At 37.4% G+C, this 16,548-nt stretch overlaps 1 protein-coding gene across 3 annotated transcripts in view; it reads right to left on the reverse strand.

Annotated features, from left to right (window-relative positions):
* Fgf14 (fibroblast growth factor 14) overlaps positions 1-16,548 on the reverse strand; it is a 477,073-nt gene that overhangs the window by 6,968 nt on the left and 453,557 nt on the right. For all 3 annotated transcript variants that reach the window (XM_005355704.3, XM_013349332.2, XM_005355705.3), the window contains exon 4: positions 2,900-3,098. In XM_005355704.3, the coding sequence (XP_005355761.1) occupies positions 2,900-3,098 (199 nt within the window). The remainder of the gene's footprint in view (positions 1-2,899; positions 3,099-16,548) is intronic.

Genomic DNA, 16,548 nt, shown 5'->3' on the forward strand with positions numbered 1-16,548 from the left:
CTCTCTCTCTCTCTCTCTCTCTCTCTCTCTCTCTCTCTCTCTCTCTCTCTCTCTCTCGCCTCAACCTCCAGGAAGAAAAGTATTTGACCTAATTCTAGTTTCACCAGAGATCACTAAGCTATTTTTATGGTAATAAAGGGTTCCTTCTGCTTTAGCCCGAGTCTTCTGTGAATAATTTCTTCTACTTCCTTTTCCACTATCATAAATAGGGCTTTTATACAACTGGAGGCAACTGTATGGCATTTATATTTTTGTATCTATGTTTCTGATGCATTGTTTAAAAATCAAGTAATTGGTGTTGGTAAGACAGAGGCATAAAACAGAAAGAGCAGTGGAGACTAATGTCTGAAAGGAAATCAAGGAATTGTCTGAGTTGTGCTTTGTTACGTGAGCCCCATAGTTCATGCCACTTTGTAGGAAATGCTTTTGCAGAGTCTTGGGAAAGGCTATTTAAGAATATCTGACATGTGGAGAAATTAGTTGACTTAAACTTATCTGCCACCAGCAATATAATTAGAGTCTTTCTTCCCAACATGCTGCTTGGGCTTTGGAAGCACAGGTGCTGCAGAAAAGACCCTGGGTTGAGCGAGAATCAATGCCATGTGTGCTGTGGAGGTATCTTACATTTGCATCAATGTAACACATGAATTTTCTTAGCACACTTAATAAAGGTAAATGCATACTGAGATAAATGACTTAGAAACCATGTAAAAGAAGTCAGTCTCTAACCCAGGAGCTCTCTCCAAAGGGTAACTTCTCACAAATGAAAAATTAGTTTTCTCCAGTGGAGTCTAAAGGTATACAAACCAATCTTAAGGCTTATCACCATACTCAACAATAGATGGTCAACACAAAATGAACTTAATGGCATTTTTTGAGGTTCTTTGTCTCATAATGCTTTGTCAGGGCTTTAGGCTTTTTGTTGTTTTCTTTCCTTATAGGATATATATATATTTCTTATTTTGTGTTTTATGTTAATTCTGTTTGTGTTAATCTGTGTGTCTCTGCATCTATATGTTTCTTGAGCTTATTCTTTGACTTCTTTCTTTTTTGTTTATTTGTTTTCTTCTATTCTTATTGTTTTTATTTTATCAAATTTTACCTTTTTTAGATGCCAATTTCAATTCTAATGACAGAGAGAAAGAAAGAGTGTGGACTTGGGTGGATAGGGAAGTGGAGAGGATCTGGGAGGATCCTTGGGGAGGAAAAATCATAATCAGAATATGCTGCATTAAAAACCTATTTTTAATTTTTAAAAAATGAAAAAAGAAAGAGTCTGTCTGTATTCTCAAAGCATCTCCAATTTCTCACTTGTACTAGTTAACTTAGGACCAAATAGTACCAACGTTTTGACTTGTACTATCTTTTAAGTAAAATTGGGTGGGAGATCTGACTGCCTTAGAATATCCAGAAACAATCATACCCCTGTAAAAATGTCTATAATGGTCCTAAAACTTTTAATTATATAATATATAACCTATTTGGGCTTGTAAAGGAAATTAATATCTCTATAATAATCATCATTGTTAAATGTTGTGTTTCAGAAATAGTGTTTTAAAGGAATAGAAGAGCACACTCTCTTGTTTTGATTGGAATACCTCTGTCTAGGAATTATTTTCAAACATGATATCACAATATTTTTCCCTCCTCATATTATACACCATACTCACACAACAATTAAACTTAAGGCTGAAATAACAAATAATAGGATTATTTGTGATAATACTGTTTATACTGCAGCAGGAACGTCTCTGATATTTTCTGTGCCCCTCGTCCTTTTCTTATATGTCCCAAACATGACATACCTATAGGAGAGGGGCTGGGTCAGCTCGGTGGTAGGAGGTAATATTGAGGAACTTCAAAGCATGAAGCCTGAGGAGTCCTAAGAGAAAACTGAGAAATTCTGTAGATAGTCTGGGCTACAACCTACAGGAAGTCATTACCATCACCATGTCAGCCTCTAGAGGGACCTGGTGGTATTTTCTTTTATCCCAAGAGGCTAGGGCACCTGTGAAGCTTGGTTGCTTTGTTAGTTTCCTCATTTTGATTCTTAAGAAAATTTTGGAATAGCATCAAAGTCATTTTTTTTCAGTTTTAAAATTTACCGTAAGTAATAGCAATTGATTGATCCTTCTGGCAGAATAATTAATAAACAAAGTACATATATTCCTAATCAACAGAGCATGGTAACTTGGGCCTTGGGATCTGATAAAAATAAATGTGAAGGAACTGCTATTTAGAGCTGAAAGTAGACATGTTCCTTTAATACAAGAGAAATAATTTATGCATAGAAGGAGATATGGAACTTTACAGAGCTTTTAAGGGTCATTTTCAAGAATTATAACAATTCAAAAATACTTTACTCAGACAATTTGAAAACAGGCAAATACTTGAAATTCTATGTGAAAATGTTTTTCTTATATACTTATTACCTGTTTGTAATTACATAGTTTATTTTTATCTTTCAAATAATTAACTATAAATCATGAAGTACTTAGACCATTAGGGACAGTGAGGATTTGCAGCATTGAAAGAAGTTTTCTGCTGTGTGTACATGCGTGCACACTCACACACACACACACACACACACACACACACACACAGAGAGAGAGGGTGGAGGGAGGGAGAGGAACGGAGAGGGAGAGGGAGGGAGGATGGTTTTTATTTTTCTTCTTTCCTCCCATTTTTGGTGTCCAGAAATGAAAATCCTGGCTTTGGCACATGTGAGCTCATGTTCTATCCCAGACCTATATTGGTGCCCACAAAGCTTAGCCCAGAACAATAAGGAGAAACATATTCAAATAGCACTCCAATAAAAGACATTTCTGTCAGCCTATGAAAGGTTTCTGTGTAATATATATAACAGTTTCCAAGAGGATGATGCGTATGGTGTACTCACCTTCCAATGGCTTGGGTAGAAAATGAGCTGCTGCTTTAGTTTTCTTTACTCTGTTCCCTTTCATAACTTGCCCTTCCTTATTTAATCCCAAAAACCAGGCTCTGCCAGACTCCTGTTGCCTGTACAGCATGGATGAGTAGATTACATAATAGTTTTCAAAAACAGACTCTTTAAACTTGCATTCAGGGGTAAAAAGTTCCTATTAGAAGAAAGAAGAGAAGAAAGTTAAGTAGAAAGCAGAAGCTTCCAATGTTCACTCATTCTGCATGAATTTCTCTGACATATTGACCATACCTAGGGATAACTGGAGTTGAGTGCTCCTATATGCAGGAACGCCCTATACATAATTTTGATACTAAAGGAATTTGGAAAGTCTGCAATTGGTGGGCATATATATGCAAAGATAAGTTTCTCTTAATAAGGAAATAAAAAATGTAAGATAGTCAGGGTAGCTCATGCTTGTAATTTGAATATTTAGAAGAGTGAGGGAGGTGGATTGCTATGAGTTTGCAGACAGTTCTAACACAGCACATTCAAGGACAGCCCTACCTATATATCAAGACCCTGTCTAAATGACAAAAACAAAAAGAAAAATGAACCATACAGAATTTTCACTTAAACAGAGCCTGAATCGATCAGTGTCTAACCACTTACCACATTAGTGTGCCACCATCTATTCCTGATAAAGTTTGCAAAAATATTTAAGATGTTACACGTATTATATTATTTCCATTGAAATAACTTTGCAAAAAACTAGTCAGTTGTCACTTGGATCACTAGTATTCCAGGGTGGCAAATTTATGACAATGAGGAACAGACTGAAACTGCAAACCAGAGTCATACAATGAGATGGAATACAACTTAGCCACCAGAGCTATTGGTATGTCACAAGTTGAGGAAATCCATTCTATCTGGAGCATGTGAAAGGACCTGACCTACAGATCTAAAGCTGCAGGATCTCCACAACACAGGACAACAACAGGATATCCAGAAAGAATACTATTGAGGGCCCAGCATCCATGGTGTAGGAGAAACCAGAGGCCTTGAATCAGACCAATGACTCTGCAAGTAAAGATATATGGACAAGGGGGCTTACTGCGTGACTCACTGTGTCACACTGCAACTTCCATGGTGAGATTTTTAATTTTTCCTTTTTTCCCTCTCAATTTATTTTTTAGGGGAGTGTTTAGGAACAGAGGGTGGATGCAAAGGTACAGGGAAATGAATGGGATCATGATGCACAATATGAATACTATTATATTATATAAATTGAATAAATAAAAAGAAAGTTTAAAAAGTGTGAGTTATTGAGCATTATCCTCTTCAGTATGTTTTAGTGTGCTCCATAAATTTGTTTCACCAGAAAGCAATTTTCCAAGGAGCAATGAATTTCATTCATTCAGATGCATTTCATGACAAGGATGACATATGCATTGATCAATATAAGACATTAGTAAAAGAAAAGGTAGGGTGGGCCCCTCCCACAGAGAGGTCTGCAGATCTCCATGATACTACCCCAGATCTTAATAAGATCTTGCCTAAATAAATGTTCAGGCCTTCCACTAAATTTCTGATTCCAAGTACCCTCCTTTTAGTTCTCATTAATAAGCTGAGCCTCACTGAGCCAGGGTCTCAGAGGTGTCTCAGAGGAAAGTGAATAAAGTGGCGAGACCAGCAAAATGAATGTTCCAAACCAGACTTACAGCCTGTGAGGGTTAACTTTCATTGCCTACATTATGCAACTGCAGATTTCTTAGGAAGACAGGTCTTGATTAGAGATATCCTGTGGGCATGTCTGTGAGAGATTGTGTTAATCAACTTAATTGATGTGTGTAGGCCCAGCTCCTGTGGGCAGCAACATTCCTGAATGCTGTCCTGAGCTATATTAGGTTGGAGAAATCACAGAAATGAGGTTGAGCACAAGCAAGTGAATCTGCAGGCACTCATTTCTCTCTGGTGTTGACTTTGATGATATGACTAGTTATTTGAAGTTCCTGTCTTGACTTCTCCACTATAACCTAGAATTGTAAGATGAAATAAACCTCTTGTTTCTCTCAGTTGCTTTTAGTCATGGTATTTTATCACAACCACACAATAAAGCTTGAAGGGCTCCCAATACATCTGCCATATATGATGTAACTTATTCACTGGACACTGCAAAGCTTCTTACACCACTTTTAAGGTGTTTTAGAAACTTTTGTGTTTGTGTACATGTGTTATGTCTGTGCATGCATGTATTATGTATGTATGTGTGTGTGTGTGAGAGAGAGAGAGTGTGAGCACATGCGTGTGGGGAGTACATGCGTGTACAAGCCATAATCTATTCCAGGTTTCTTTCCCTATGACTCTTCATCTTATTTTCAAAGACACACTCTTCATTGAACCTGTGGTTCACTGCCAGGGAGCCCAAAAATCTCCCTGTCTTTATCATCACCTTGCAATAGAATTACAGGCCCACATTGCCATGGCCGGCTTTTTACATGGGTGCTGGGAATCTGAATTCCGATCCTCATACTTGCATGATTAGGACTTTGTTTTAGTCTCTGTTTGCATTATTTTTGTAAGTTTTGCCTAAGATTTCAGATACACAGATATCTTTTGCCTTTAATCTCAGCCCCTCTGAGGCAAAGTCAAGTGGATCTGTCCAAGTTCAAGTTCAGCTTGGTTTATATTGTGAGTTCCAGGACAGCCAAGCAGACAATGCCTCAAACAAACAAACAAACAAAATGAAACAGAACAAAACAAAGACCACAATGGAGAAATATATAATGTTGGCAAAGTCTGGTTGGTCCATTTTTGTCCATTTTATTCCTGGTGAAATAATAAGAGTGAATACACAGAGAAACAACATTCCAAGATGTTATTATCTAATACAGTTTCTTAAGACCTTTAAAGAACTTAATCTAGTCCTCAAATGTTACAGTTTAAAGCAATGACTGTATTCTCAGGAGAATTGCTGGGACTACACATAGGTGGGACTATTTATTATGCAACAATTTATCATTTCTTGCTGCACACCGCAGCCCCTGTCCAGTTCTCGAGCTTCGGGCAAGGGGCTGGAGGTTGAGGAATACACACGCAGAGACAGACCGACACGCAGACCTTCCAACACTGGTACCAAAAAGCCCCTCTTTAATAGCACCATGGAGGCTTAAATACACTGCAGTCAATAGCCAACAGGTGAAAATCCCATCCTCTGATCCTCTAAGTTAGGCACAGCTTCTAGTAACTTCAATTAGAAGGCTCTGGAGGGAAGAGCAGCTGAAGGCCAGGACTTAACTGGTCCTAACAATTTCTTATAAATATACTTTTAATATGCAAATGGAAGCCAATGGAACAGAAGATTATTATCTGTATGCCCAGACGGCTAAGATTCAATCAGTGTTTGATTTTTATTTAGCTTAGTGTTCTTGGAAAGATGATTTTTATCTTCCTGGGTTTCAGTCTACATTTCTAAAATGGAGTTGAAATTATATAGAGGAAATTATATAGAGGAATAAAAATCTGCCTGGGAGAACTAGTGTGAATTTAACACGTTTTAGAGCACTCAGCATGTAATAAGTACTAACTAGTTGTTATGAAATAACAAACTTTCCATTGTATAAGTAAACTTTTATGTATTTATGAAATTATTTCATTTCTATCAAATTCCACAGGTCAACATTTAATTACATGTTTAGTCAATAAACATGGCTTTACATCAAGTATTGAACTCACTGCCAGATATGACAAAATAAATAAAATTAGTCATCCATTTTATTTTAAAAGATCATATAAATACACACTATTTATGGTAAACTGGCATCTTGGATGATAGAGGGATTATAGGCAGAGTGAAAAGCATTATGACAGACTAGAGACAGGAAATGCTACTGTGCATTAGCAGGACCATTAGCAGTTTGCCCTGAGACGCACGCATTGTTGGGAAGAAACAGAAAGTGATGTGGCTAGGAAGGCAGGCTGAAGAAATGTGACAAAGGTTTACATATGCTGTCAGAGTGACAAAACCTATTATGAGGAACATAGCACTCTTGAATAAGCAAGAGAATAATTATGAAAACACAAAGACTGTCACTGTGCAAGACATATCAAGATTCCCAGTCTTTGGTTAATTGGACTATGAAGTGTTATTCCATTTTTTGAAGTTTTTTCATTTTTCCCAAACTTCTAATTCTGGAAACTAAGGTACCTTGGTTTCTAGAACTAAATCGTTTCTCTAGGTTCTTGTCTTAACCAATTAGTCACGCCCAGTCAGGAAAGATGCTTATCCATTAGACACCTGACATTCTTCACCTGACTACCCCTACTCAGTGGTTACCTGCTAACTGCAGACCACAAACAAAACTTTACAATCGACTTGCCCTCCCGCTTCCACTAAATTGTTTAAAAATGGACTCTCCCTCAGTCCCATGACCCTGGACTGTACTCAGTGTCCCTGCCATGCTGCCATTTGTTGATAGATTTAATAACTTTTAAGAACTCTCTTACTAAAATGACAGTCTTTCTCAGTGTCCTACTTGAACTTAAAACGTGAAACATTTCAAGAAACTGTCTGTCAAAAATGTACATTTGTGCTCATTTAAGTAGTTAATATTAGCATAATATATAGAGAACTGACAAATGTCATCAGAATTATAAGCAACAAAATCGAAAGCATGTTACTCAAATTACTTAGGACACGAAATCTTTTCCTTGATGTTAACTTGTAAAAAGATCTATAAAAGTGACACTCATCAACACAAAGAAAAAGTATTTATTTTTGATAGTAGACACAGTTATAGTTTAGTATTTGAGTGTTCCAGATGTGTTAGGGCGAAAGATGTATTGGGAAATTCAGTAAGTAGGACATAAAATAATTGTAATTGATGAGATTAGGGGTCATGTGGGCATGGAAGGCTGTGGTGAGCAGGAGTGAAGCAATCTGTCAAACAAGGCTTGCTGATGAGGATAAATCTCTATCCTGGGCTCTGCACGGGGGAAACAGTGGTGGGAACAAACTGAAGAATCTGTGCATTTGCATGGGCAATGGAAAAAAAAACGGAACTCATGAGAAGATCTGAGTTTTCAAATGAAAGAAAAAGAGCAACATTTTTGTTCTTTTTGCTTGACATAAGGCCTAGAGAAGCTAAATAAGAAGGTGATCCCAAAGAAAAACATATAGGCATCCTCCTGAATATTAACCTTCATCAGGCGATGAAAGGAGACAGTGACAGAGAGACCCACATTGGAGCACCGGACTGAAATCTCAAGGTCCAAATCAGGAGCAGAAGGAGAGAGAGCATGAGCAAGGAACTGAGGACCGCGAGGGGTGCACCCACACACTGAGACAATGGGGATGTTCTATCGGGAACTCTCCAAGGCCAGCTGGCCCGGGTCTGAAAAAGCATGGGATAAAACCGGATTTACATAGCGGACAATGAGGACTACTGAGAACTCAAGAACAATGGCAATGGGTTTTTGATCCTACTGCACGTACTGGCTTTGTGGGAGCCTAGGCAGTTTGGATGCTCACCTTACTAGACCTGGATGGAGGTGGGTGGTCCTTGGACTTCCCACAGGGCAGGGAATCCTGATTGCTCTTCGTACTGAAGAGGGAGGGGGATTTTATTGGGGGTGGGGGAGGGAAATGGGAGGCGGTGGTGGGGAGGAGGTAGAAATCTTTAATAAATAAATTAATTAATTAAAAAAGGCCTCTTCATTTTTTTCTCTTCATTTTTTTGAAAGACCTTTTCATTATGACTGGTTCCATAATTTATTTCTCAACACGGAGTATGCCAAGGGCTGGGAGGGACCCCATGTACCTCCACTTTGATATCTTCAATGGACTGAAAAAGCATGGACTCCAGGCTATCTCTGAAGATCTAATTTATGTTTCTTATTCATTCAGCTAAAAGGACTACTGTGACAGAATGCTGGCAGTGATAATACAAGAATGCTTATTTAAATTTAAATATAAACTCTCGGAAAGTGCCAAAACGAGATAGATAAGGAATTTGATGTGTCTTTTTCTTCTCTCACCTACCTATATTTAGAACCACCACCTTGACAACAAACCCAGCAGTTGAATTCCAGTAAAAGTTTAAGTATTAATTTGTTCCAAATGCCAAACTAAACTGTCAAATTATAGAATAGGAAAAGAGCACAGCACAATGGAGACAGAAGTTTCATATCTCCTTCTCTGCTGTGGTTGTTCTGGAATGAAAGCACCATCTGCTATATGCTCATTATCTTGACAGTAGCAGCGAACCCTTCTCTTTATTCAGGAAAACACTCTGGTGGGCTATTTACATGTGCAAAGACAATTTTCTAGATTGTGGATGAAAGGGGAGGATGCTGGGAAGATATGGCCCATGTTTTACAACTCAGGAGGAATGAATTAGCCACCAACCCAAAGATTTGCCGTAAACAAGGAAACATAATGCTAGCACTGAAGTGACCTTGAAATGGAACCTGTGGGCTACAGTCTTTAGCCTCTCAACTCAAAAAAAAAAAAAAAAAAAAAAAAAACCATACAAACAAACAACAAAAAACTGTGACTTTCACCGCAAATTGGAAAGGGATAGTTTATTCTTAAGTCATCAGTGGCCACAACCTGGAAACACTCATGTAGGTTTCTCCAAATTCCATATCCCAGTGCAGTAACAATTAGATAAAGATTTTATAGTAAGAGAAGAAAGTCATAAATTGAGGCAGTTTCCAAAGACATTGGTGGAGGCAACAGGGAGATGGATTATAGCAAAAAAGAGAATTCTCAGTTATAGGCCCTGGATGCTATCTGATGACAGCTTTAGCCTTTTGATTGGTGGAAACAAGTTCTATTAAACTAATACATTCCTAGAGGTTTTATCTGTTAGTCACAGGGATTTTAGGACAGACACAGAGGTAAACAAGGAACGGCTAGTTAAGTCAGCTGAAGATAAATTAGAATTATGCTCTGAACCTACAGCATTCCAATCATCATGGAAGTTTTTTTTTTTAATCAATTAATCAGTCTTGTAGAAAGTTCAAAGCAAAGTGCAATTTTTTTTTCCAGAAACTTTTTTCACGAGATCAAATCTAACACTTGTGAAGCAAATATAGTTTCATAGTGAAAGAAAATAAGAAAATTTATTTGGAGCCAAATGTTAGCAACCATGATTGGAAACATGGATTCAGGTTGCCCTGAAAGAGAGGTTCTAGTATGAAATCGCTTAAACGAACTTCCGAAGCCACAGAATAAAAGGTAGTCATGAGCAACATGTTCTGACTATCCAGGAATGATCAAAGGCAACTCTGACCCTGGGGATGTAACAATCTAAACTGACCAAAAGATTGTAGGATAATTCACCAGAAGACTTTATGGTAAACAGTAAAGATGTACCGTTACAAGAGATATTGGGGAATTCCCATATTGGGTACCACATTCTACTTACAAAAATCTAGGACCCTTTTGCTAATCAATAAGAGAATTTAAAAACAAGCATAAAAGGAAGATTGAGAAAAGTTTTGCTAATGTGTAAGAAAAAACAAGCAGCCATTTAAACTTTAAACCTTGTAGCTACCTGTGAAGAAATGATAAAGAGAGGAAAAAGAAAACCATGATATTTTAAGTTAAGGTCGAGAAAGTCTACACATTTAGCAATGCAGTTCATCAAGATGCTGTATGGCAGAAAGAGTAGGGAACTGACTTCAGAGAAGCAAAGCGAGAAAGCTCAAATCATCAGAAAAATTCAACTACACACACACATACACACACACACAAAGATAGGCAAAAGGTATACAAAGTGCTAAGATTTTTCTGTGTTAGGACTCAGGAAGTGGACTGGCCTGCACAAAGTGTTTTCTGTGTCTGCACTGTAAGGTGAAGGGCTGCTAGGAAAGAAAATTCTGTTGACTAATCAGAATAATGCATGCCCCTGCCCCTGTGTACTTGGAAAACCATGTTTCCATCCAGGCAGCTAAACAATAGCTCAGATTTTAATGAGCCTCAAAATGTCCCAAATTGTCCATTGTTTTATATGGTGATTTAAGTACTCCAGAGGCACTCTTATTTGTTAGCGGAGGGGGAGGGGGAGAAAAAGGAGGGGTTCACTGTCTATGAGGGAGAAGACTGTTCCCTAAGACCTTCGGGGCAGCTTGCTGATATCTGTCTAGTTACCTAACATCAGCATTTTTTTTCCACTAAGAGTTCATGCAAATGATCTTTCCTGTCCTCCAACCTTTATGCTGTGAGGAGGTAAGAAATAGCATGAATCATTCCTAAAGATGCAAGTCAGCACAATGGTGCCTCTGGTAGTGGTCACCGCTCCCTGGGAAAGCTTGCTCCTTCTTAATGGCCCTTTCAGTCCTGACCTCCGTCATTCCGTGGGGCTGCTGCATTCTGCTAGGCCTTTTGTACTGCATTCCACACACCTGCTCTACTTTCTATCCATAGAGATGACGGGAAACAGGGACCAAAGGGGAAGCCAGAGCTTCCAGTAATAAATGCATTTGCCCAAATCACTGATAGAGGCACCAGGTAGGCAGCTCACAGGCAAGGAGGTGGGGGTGGGATCTCTGTTACAGGTTTTAGACGCTATCTGATGATGTTGTTCTTAGAGGCTGTGCTTTTAGAAACTGATAGTCTAGCCTACATCCCTGCTAACAGAGCTAAATGCAACCCAGGTTTGTTTGGCTCAAGATTTGTAACATTCTGTCTCTCCACAATCACAGTTCTAAATCAGCTAGTCTTTAGAAGTTTTAGCACAGGCTTTTTCAAGAAACTTCAAATTTCAGCTCTGGGGAGTTGAGATAAAGATCACTTGTTCCTCAGACCTTAAAGTGTTTAATTTGGTACTTTAACAAAATAAGATTGCCAACTTTTGTTAAAGGTAAAATTTGAAGATTTTTACAATCTTTTTATGGGGGAAGAACTGTTTAATATCAAACTCCTAAGGGATAACTGCTCCCGATTGATTTTAGTGAAACCTTTAGCTTTCCCCCTATGAATATGGGCTTCCAATAAGAATGTACCACAGCCCACAGATTCTTCATGCTGTGCAACATGGTATAATCTGACTAAATGACAATTATTTTGTTCATGTAGCATATTAGGTCTCGGGAACCCAAGACAGAAGGCCAAAGTGAGGTGCCTATTTATATATTACCATGGCTGCCCCAGCTCTCCAGGCATCACTCAGGATCTGTGGCTCCTCCCTCCACTTCTCATCCCGCCTTCCCCCAACCCTAAAACTCTCCATCCTAAAGCCTTCCACTTCCCTTCCCCCAGACTGGTCCCTATATAACAGCATTTTAGTTGTTCCAGTCTCTTGGCCTCTTGGCCTCGGCTGCCTCTTCTCTTGTTCTTCCTCCCCCTCTCCTCTCATGGCGCTGTATAGTCTGCTGGCCGTGCTCAGTCTGGACTCTTCCCTCTGCCTGTTTTATCCTTTACATCTATGGTAAAAATTTTCTCTATACTTTATGACCAGTCATGTTCTCCTCTCCTATTTCTATCTAATTTCTTAATTCATAGCAAAGTTTGTCAACCACCACCATGTCAAGGGGAAAATAAACATAGAAGCGTCCTGACAAATTTACGCTTCTTAAAATGAAAAGGAATTCTAAAATTAGTTTTAAAATGAGAGAATAGAGGGATTATACTAGGCATATATAGCAAAGGGCATATCATACATCCGTGAGAAGTATTATTACCAGAAATTTCGAGGAACCCCACCTGAGATACTACATGTTACAGGGGAAATCCGTGTTCCCTCTTTTGCAGATCTTAGTTTCATCAGTAAAATAATTTAAAAGGAGGCTCAGAAAAAAAAAAAAAACGCTTAAGGGCAGTTTCATTAGGGATTAAAAGAAAAACCCTAGAGCAATCGACTAAATCTTGACAGCTGCCTGGAAGAGAAAGACAAAGGAGAAAAACAGAGGCAGATACATAGTCGAGAGGAGCGTAGCAAAGTGAAGACTCCAGAAGTACTGGAGGAGGCGTATGACCAGTATCTAAAAGGAGGAGACAAGAGTGAGAAAAAGGAAAAGTTATGACTTTCTGAGTGAGGACCTCGGTGAGTCACTCTACAGTGACGGCACAGAAGACAGGATTCCTTGTAGAAAAGAAAACCGTCGCTTTAAAGGAATAACTGTTCCTTTCATCTCTTTAGCATAGCTTAGGGTGGATCTGCCTTCTTGAGATATTGTTCCTTCACCAGGCAATTGACCTACTCAGCTGGAGCATTTATTTCCATCCAGGTCAGAGATTCCAGAGGGAAATGGTTTTCTCTTTCCTGCTATGCTAACAATATCAGCTATTAGTGCATTACATCCATATCCAGAGTCATCAAATCACACAACCCCTTCCATCTCCGAGCCCAGTAATGATCCTGACCATGGATTTTTTTTAATAGAAATTTTATCCCTGAATTAAATAGACATCTCCGGTTCTTAAATAAAAAACAATGACAAATCACAAAAGTATTTTATAAGTATCAAACACATTCGCTATCAAATATATATTAGTTATCAAATATATAGAAGTCAAAAAATAATTTTAAAGTATAAGGTGAATAATAAACTATACTTATTAAAAGCTAAAAATTGAGTCAAAAGTGACATAAATTTGCTAATTGTTATCAGGGGCAAGGTACTATTTAATTTTTTCTATCAGGTTTAAGTTAACTAGACTAACTTTAAATGGAAACCTAATGGACCATTTATTTTTAAATCTCTTTTTTTCCTCCGTCTTCTGATTTTTGGAGATGTGGTCTACTGAAGGTTAAAATGAGGTCAGCAAAGGTTCATCTCAATCTTTGTCATTTTCTACAGACTATAATCAATCAGTTAGATATCTGAATGCTACTGTTCTGATAACACCTATCTTCCAAACAGAGTGCAGAGTGTTCTTACCACCACTGGGAAAGGCAAAAATTGAGTGCACAGATGTTGTAGTCATGGTATCTGAAGCAGGAAACCTCTAGAGTTAACATTTTATAAAGCAGTCAATTAAGTTGACTGATGTGTTTTATTTCTCTGGAATTTTATATATTCAATATTCATATTACAGGACTTTGAATAACATATAGAGGAAAAATTATTAAACTCTGTATGGTATTGTATGTGTTGTGTGTGTGTGTGTGTGTGTGTGTGTGTGTGTGTACTTTAAACAAACAGACAATCCCATTTGTGCTACAGAATACACAGCTTTGATTTGATAACAAGACCGAGTGAATTTAAGTGAATAGTTACCAACAAACCAGGTGGCCAATCAAATGCTTTTACATGAGTGACTTTCAATTAAACAAAATTGCAAATAAAAGCTTTGTTTTCTCATCCAAAAAGATGACACATGTAATTTAGAAGTGATCATTTATCAAAATCTATTCATTTATAGCACTTAAAAGTATTCATTATGTATTAAAATTTATATTATATATTATAATTTATTTTAATGCTTAAAACTAACAAGTTGTTTGACATAATATTTAACTGATTTAATATAAATAGATATCATGTCTGAAAATGTACACTATAGTCACATGTATATTGTTTAAATATACATACAAATATACTTTATATTCTTAACATATAATATTTTAGCAAACATTAGTGATGCAAAATTTCCATACTACCACATACTGAAAAGATCTCAAGTAATTTGTATGTGTTCTAAAACCTAGAAAGCTGTGTTATATGTACTCAGTCTCATACAGATCAAATTAGTATATGATCAAGGCATCTAACATTATTAAAGTTTGACACCCATTTCTTAGAGTTTATAAAAAATTTAAAAATGCAAGAAAGTGAAAATCAGAATCTAATATATTACAATACACCTATAAGTGAGAAATTAAAATTTATGAATAAAAGTATATCCCAACTGGTTTTATAACATGACACCTGTTTCCCAAGAACACAGACATGCATACATTCCCTAAATTTTAATTCTTACATCATCAACAGACAGTACTAGTACTATGAAATTAGCAAAAATATCAAAAATTAAATATTCTTGAGAAAAAATTGAGATAACCCCTTAAGACTGATCTTCATATATTTGTCAACATTCAAAGGTGGTCACCCTAATATCAATAACAATGTTACTGAATATATTAAAATTGTAATTGTGCATACTTGCCCATCCAGTCATTGTTGTCAAGACTCTACAGAACCAGCTAACTTAATCCTCTCTGTGATTCTATGAGATTAATATTGTTATCATCTTCATTTTAATAAAGATAGACTGAGAGGCAGTAGGGTCGAGTAATTTACTTTAGTTTATTTATATTCACTAAGACAAATGTAGGAATTTATTCTTCCCTTTTTCATTGGCAATATTTATTTCTAATTATTGCCCAAACTGGTAGCTTTTAGCATGTAATCAACAACATGCTCTCACTGTGAGCCACGGTGAAGAAGTGGAGGTTTTATAGCGTTTATCCCATGTGCATGGCCCCTCTCTCATGCTTCCTTTGTTGCCCTGAGAAGATTCCAGGGACAGCCTGGCGAAAAGCAATGTAAATTTGCATTACACACTATCACCAAGTAATTACAAATTAAATTGAAATAGTCATTTCAATGAAATATAAATGTTATACTGTTGACCTCTATACCTATGTGAGGAGAAATATAGATGGAAAACTGTAAGGAAACATGACATACGACAGCTGAAATATGTCTCTGAAGAAATAAACAAACAAAACAAAAGGAGGAAAAAATGTAAAGAAAAAGACACACTCTTAAAAGTATTGTATTGTATAGTAAGAAGAAAATGCTAGGTCTGGGGACTCATGTCTGATAATCCCAATGCCTGGAGTGTGGAGGCAGGAGGACTGGGAGTTTAAGGCCATTTTCTTTTCTACAGTGAGTTCAAAGTGAATCTATGCTGCATGAGACCCTGCTAAATAGAAACAAGAAAATGTATTAACACCTAAAATACATTTTTGCTCCCATTTACCAAACCTGTCCATACCTTTTCCTCTCCACTGTATACAGTGACAATATCAAGGCTATACAGATGGCTCAATACTTGTTTCTGCCTTTGGAGTGCAGGATTTAATGTGTGAGCCATACACCCAACTTAATATTCCCTTTACCTCTTTGCCTGCCCCTGTCCACTAGGCTGTTAATAATCTCCAAGATTTGAGGAGAAAGACAACTGACCCAAATCATCATTGTCAAATAAATTAAAGCAAGAAATTAATTAAAGCAAGCTTTCATGTACACAGGCTGCCTCTCCCTAAAGCAGAGCTCAAGATATCAGCATTGAATGTGAGTAAGCGAAGGATTTTATAGGTCATGGGCAGGAGATTTGCAAATGTGTGATTTGGCAGGCAAGTAGACTGAATTTCAGAAACTGAGAAGTTGGTTATAATAACCTCTTGTGAAGCAAAGACATGACTGCAAGTCATCACAACAAGTGGTCATAATAACAGGTGGTTATAAAAAGCTTTGGAAACAAAGGTATCATTGTCATTTCCAGGAACAGGAAGTACAGAACTATTTGTAATCAAGTTTACAGGTGAGGTATACTTCAATCCTGGAGAGACAGAGATTTAATCATAAACAGGCATAAACCTAGTTTGTCTTTATTGTAAGACCACTTTCAAGCCTAAAATGAAGGCAAACTGGTTTTGTTTTTGTTTTTATTTTCGAGACAGGGTTTCTTTGTAGCATTTGATTCCTGTCCT

The sequence above is a fragment of the Microtus ochrogaster genome, chromosome 17 (genome assembly GCF_000317375.1).
Source record: "Microtus ochrogaster isolate Prairie Vole_2 chromosome 17, MicOch1.0, whole genome shotgun sequence".
In the NCBI taxonomy this organism is placed as follows: Eukaryota; Metazoa; Chordata; class Mammalia; order Rodentia; family Cricetidae; genus Microtus; species Microtus ochrogaster.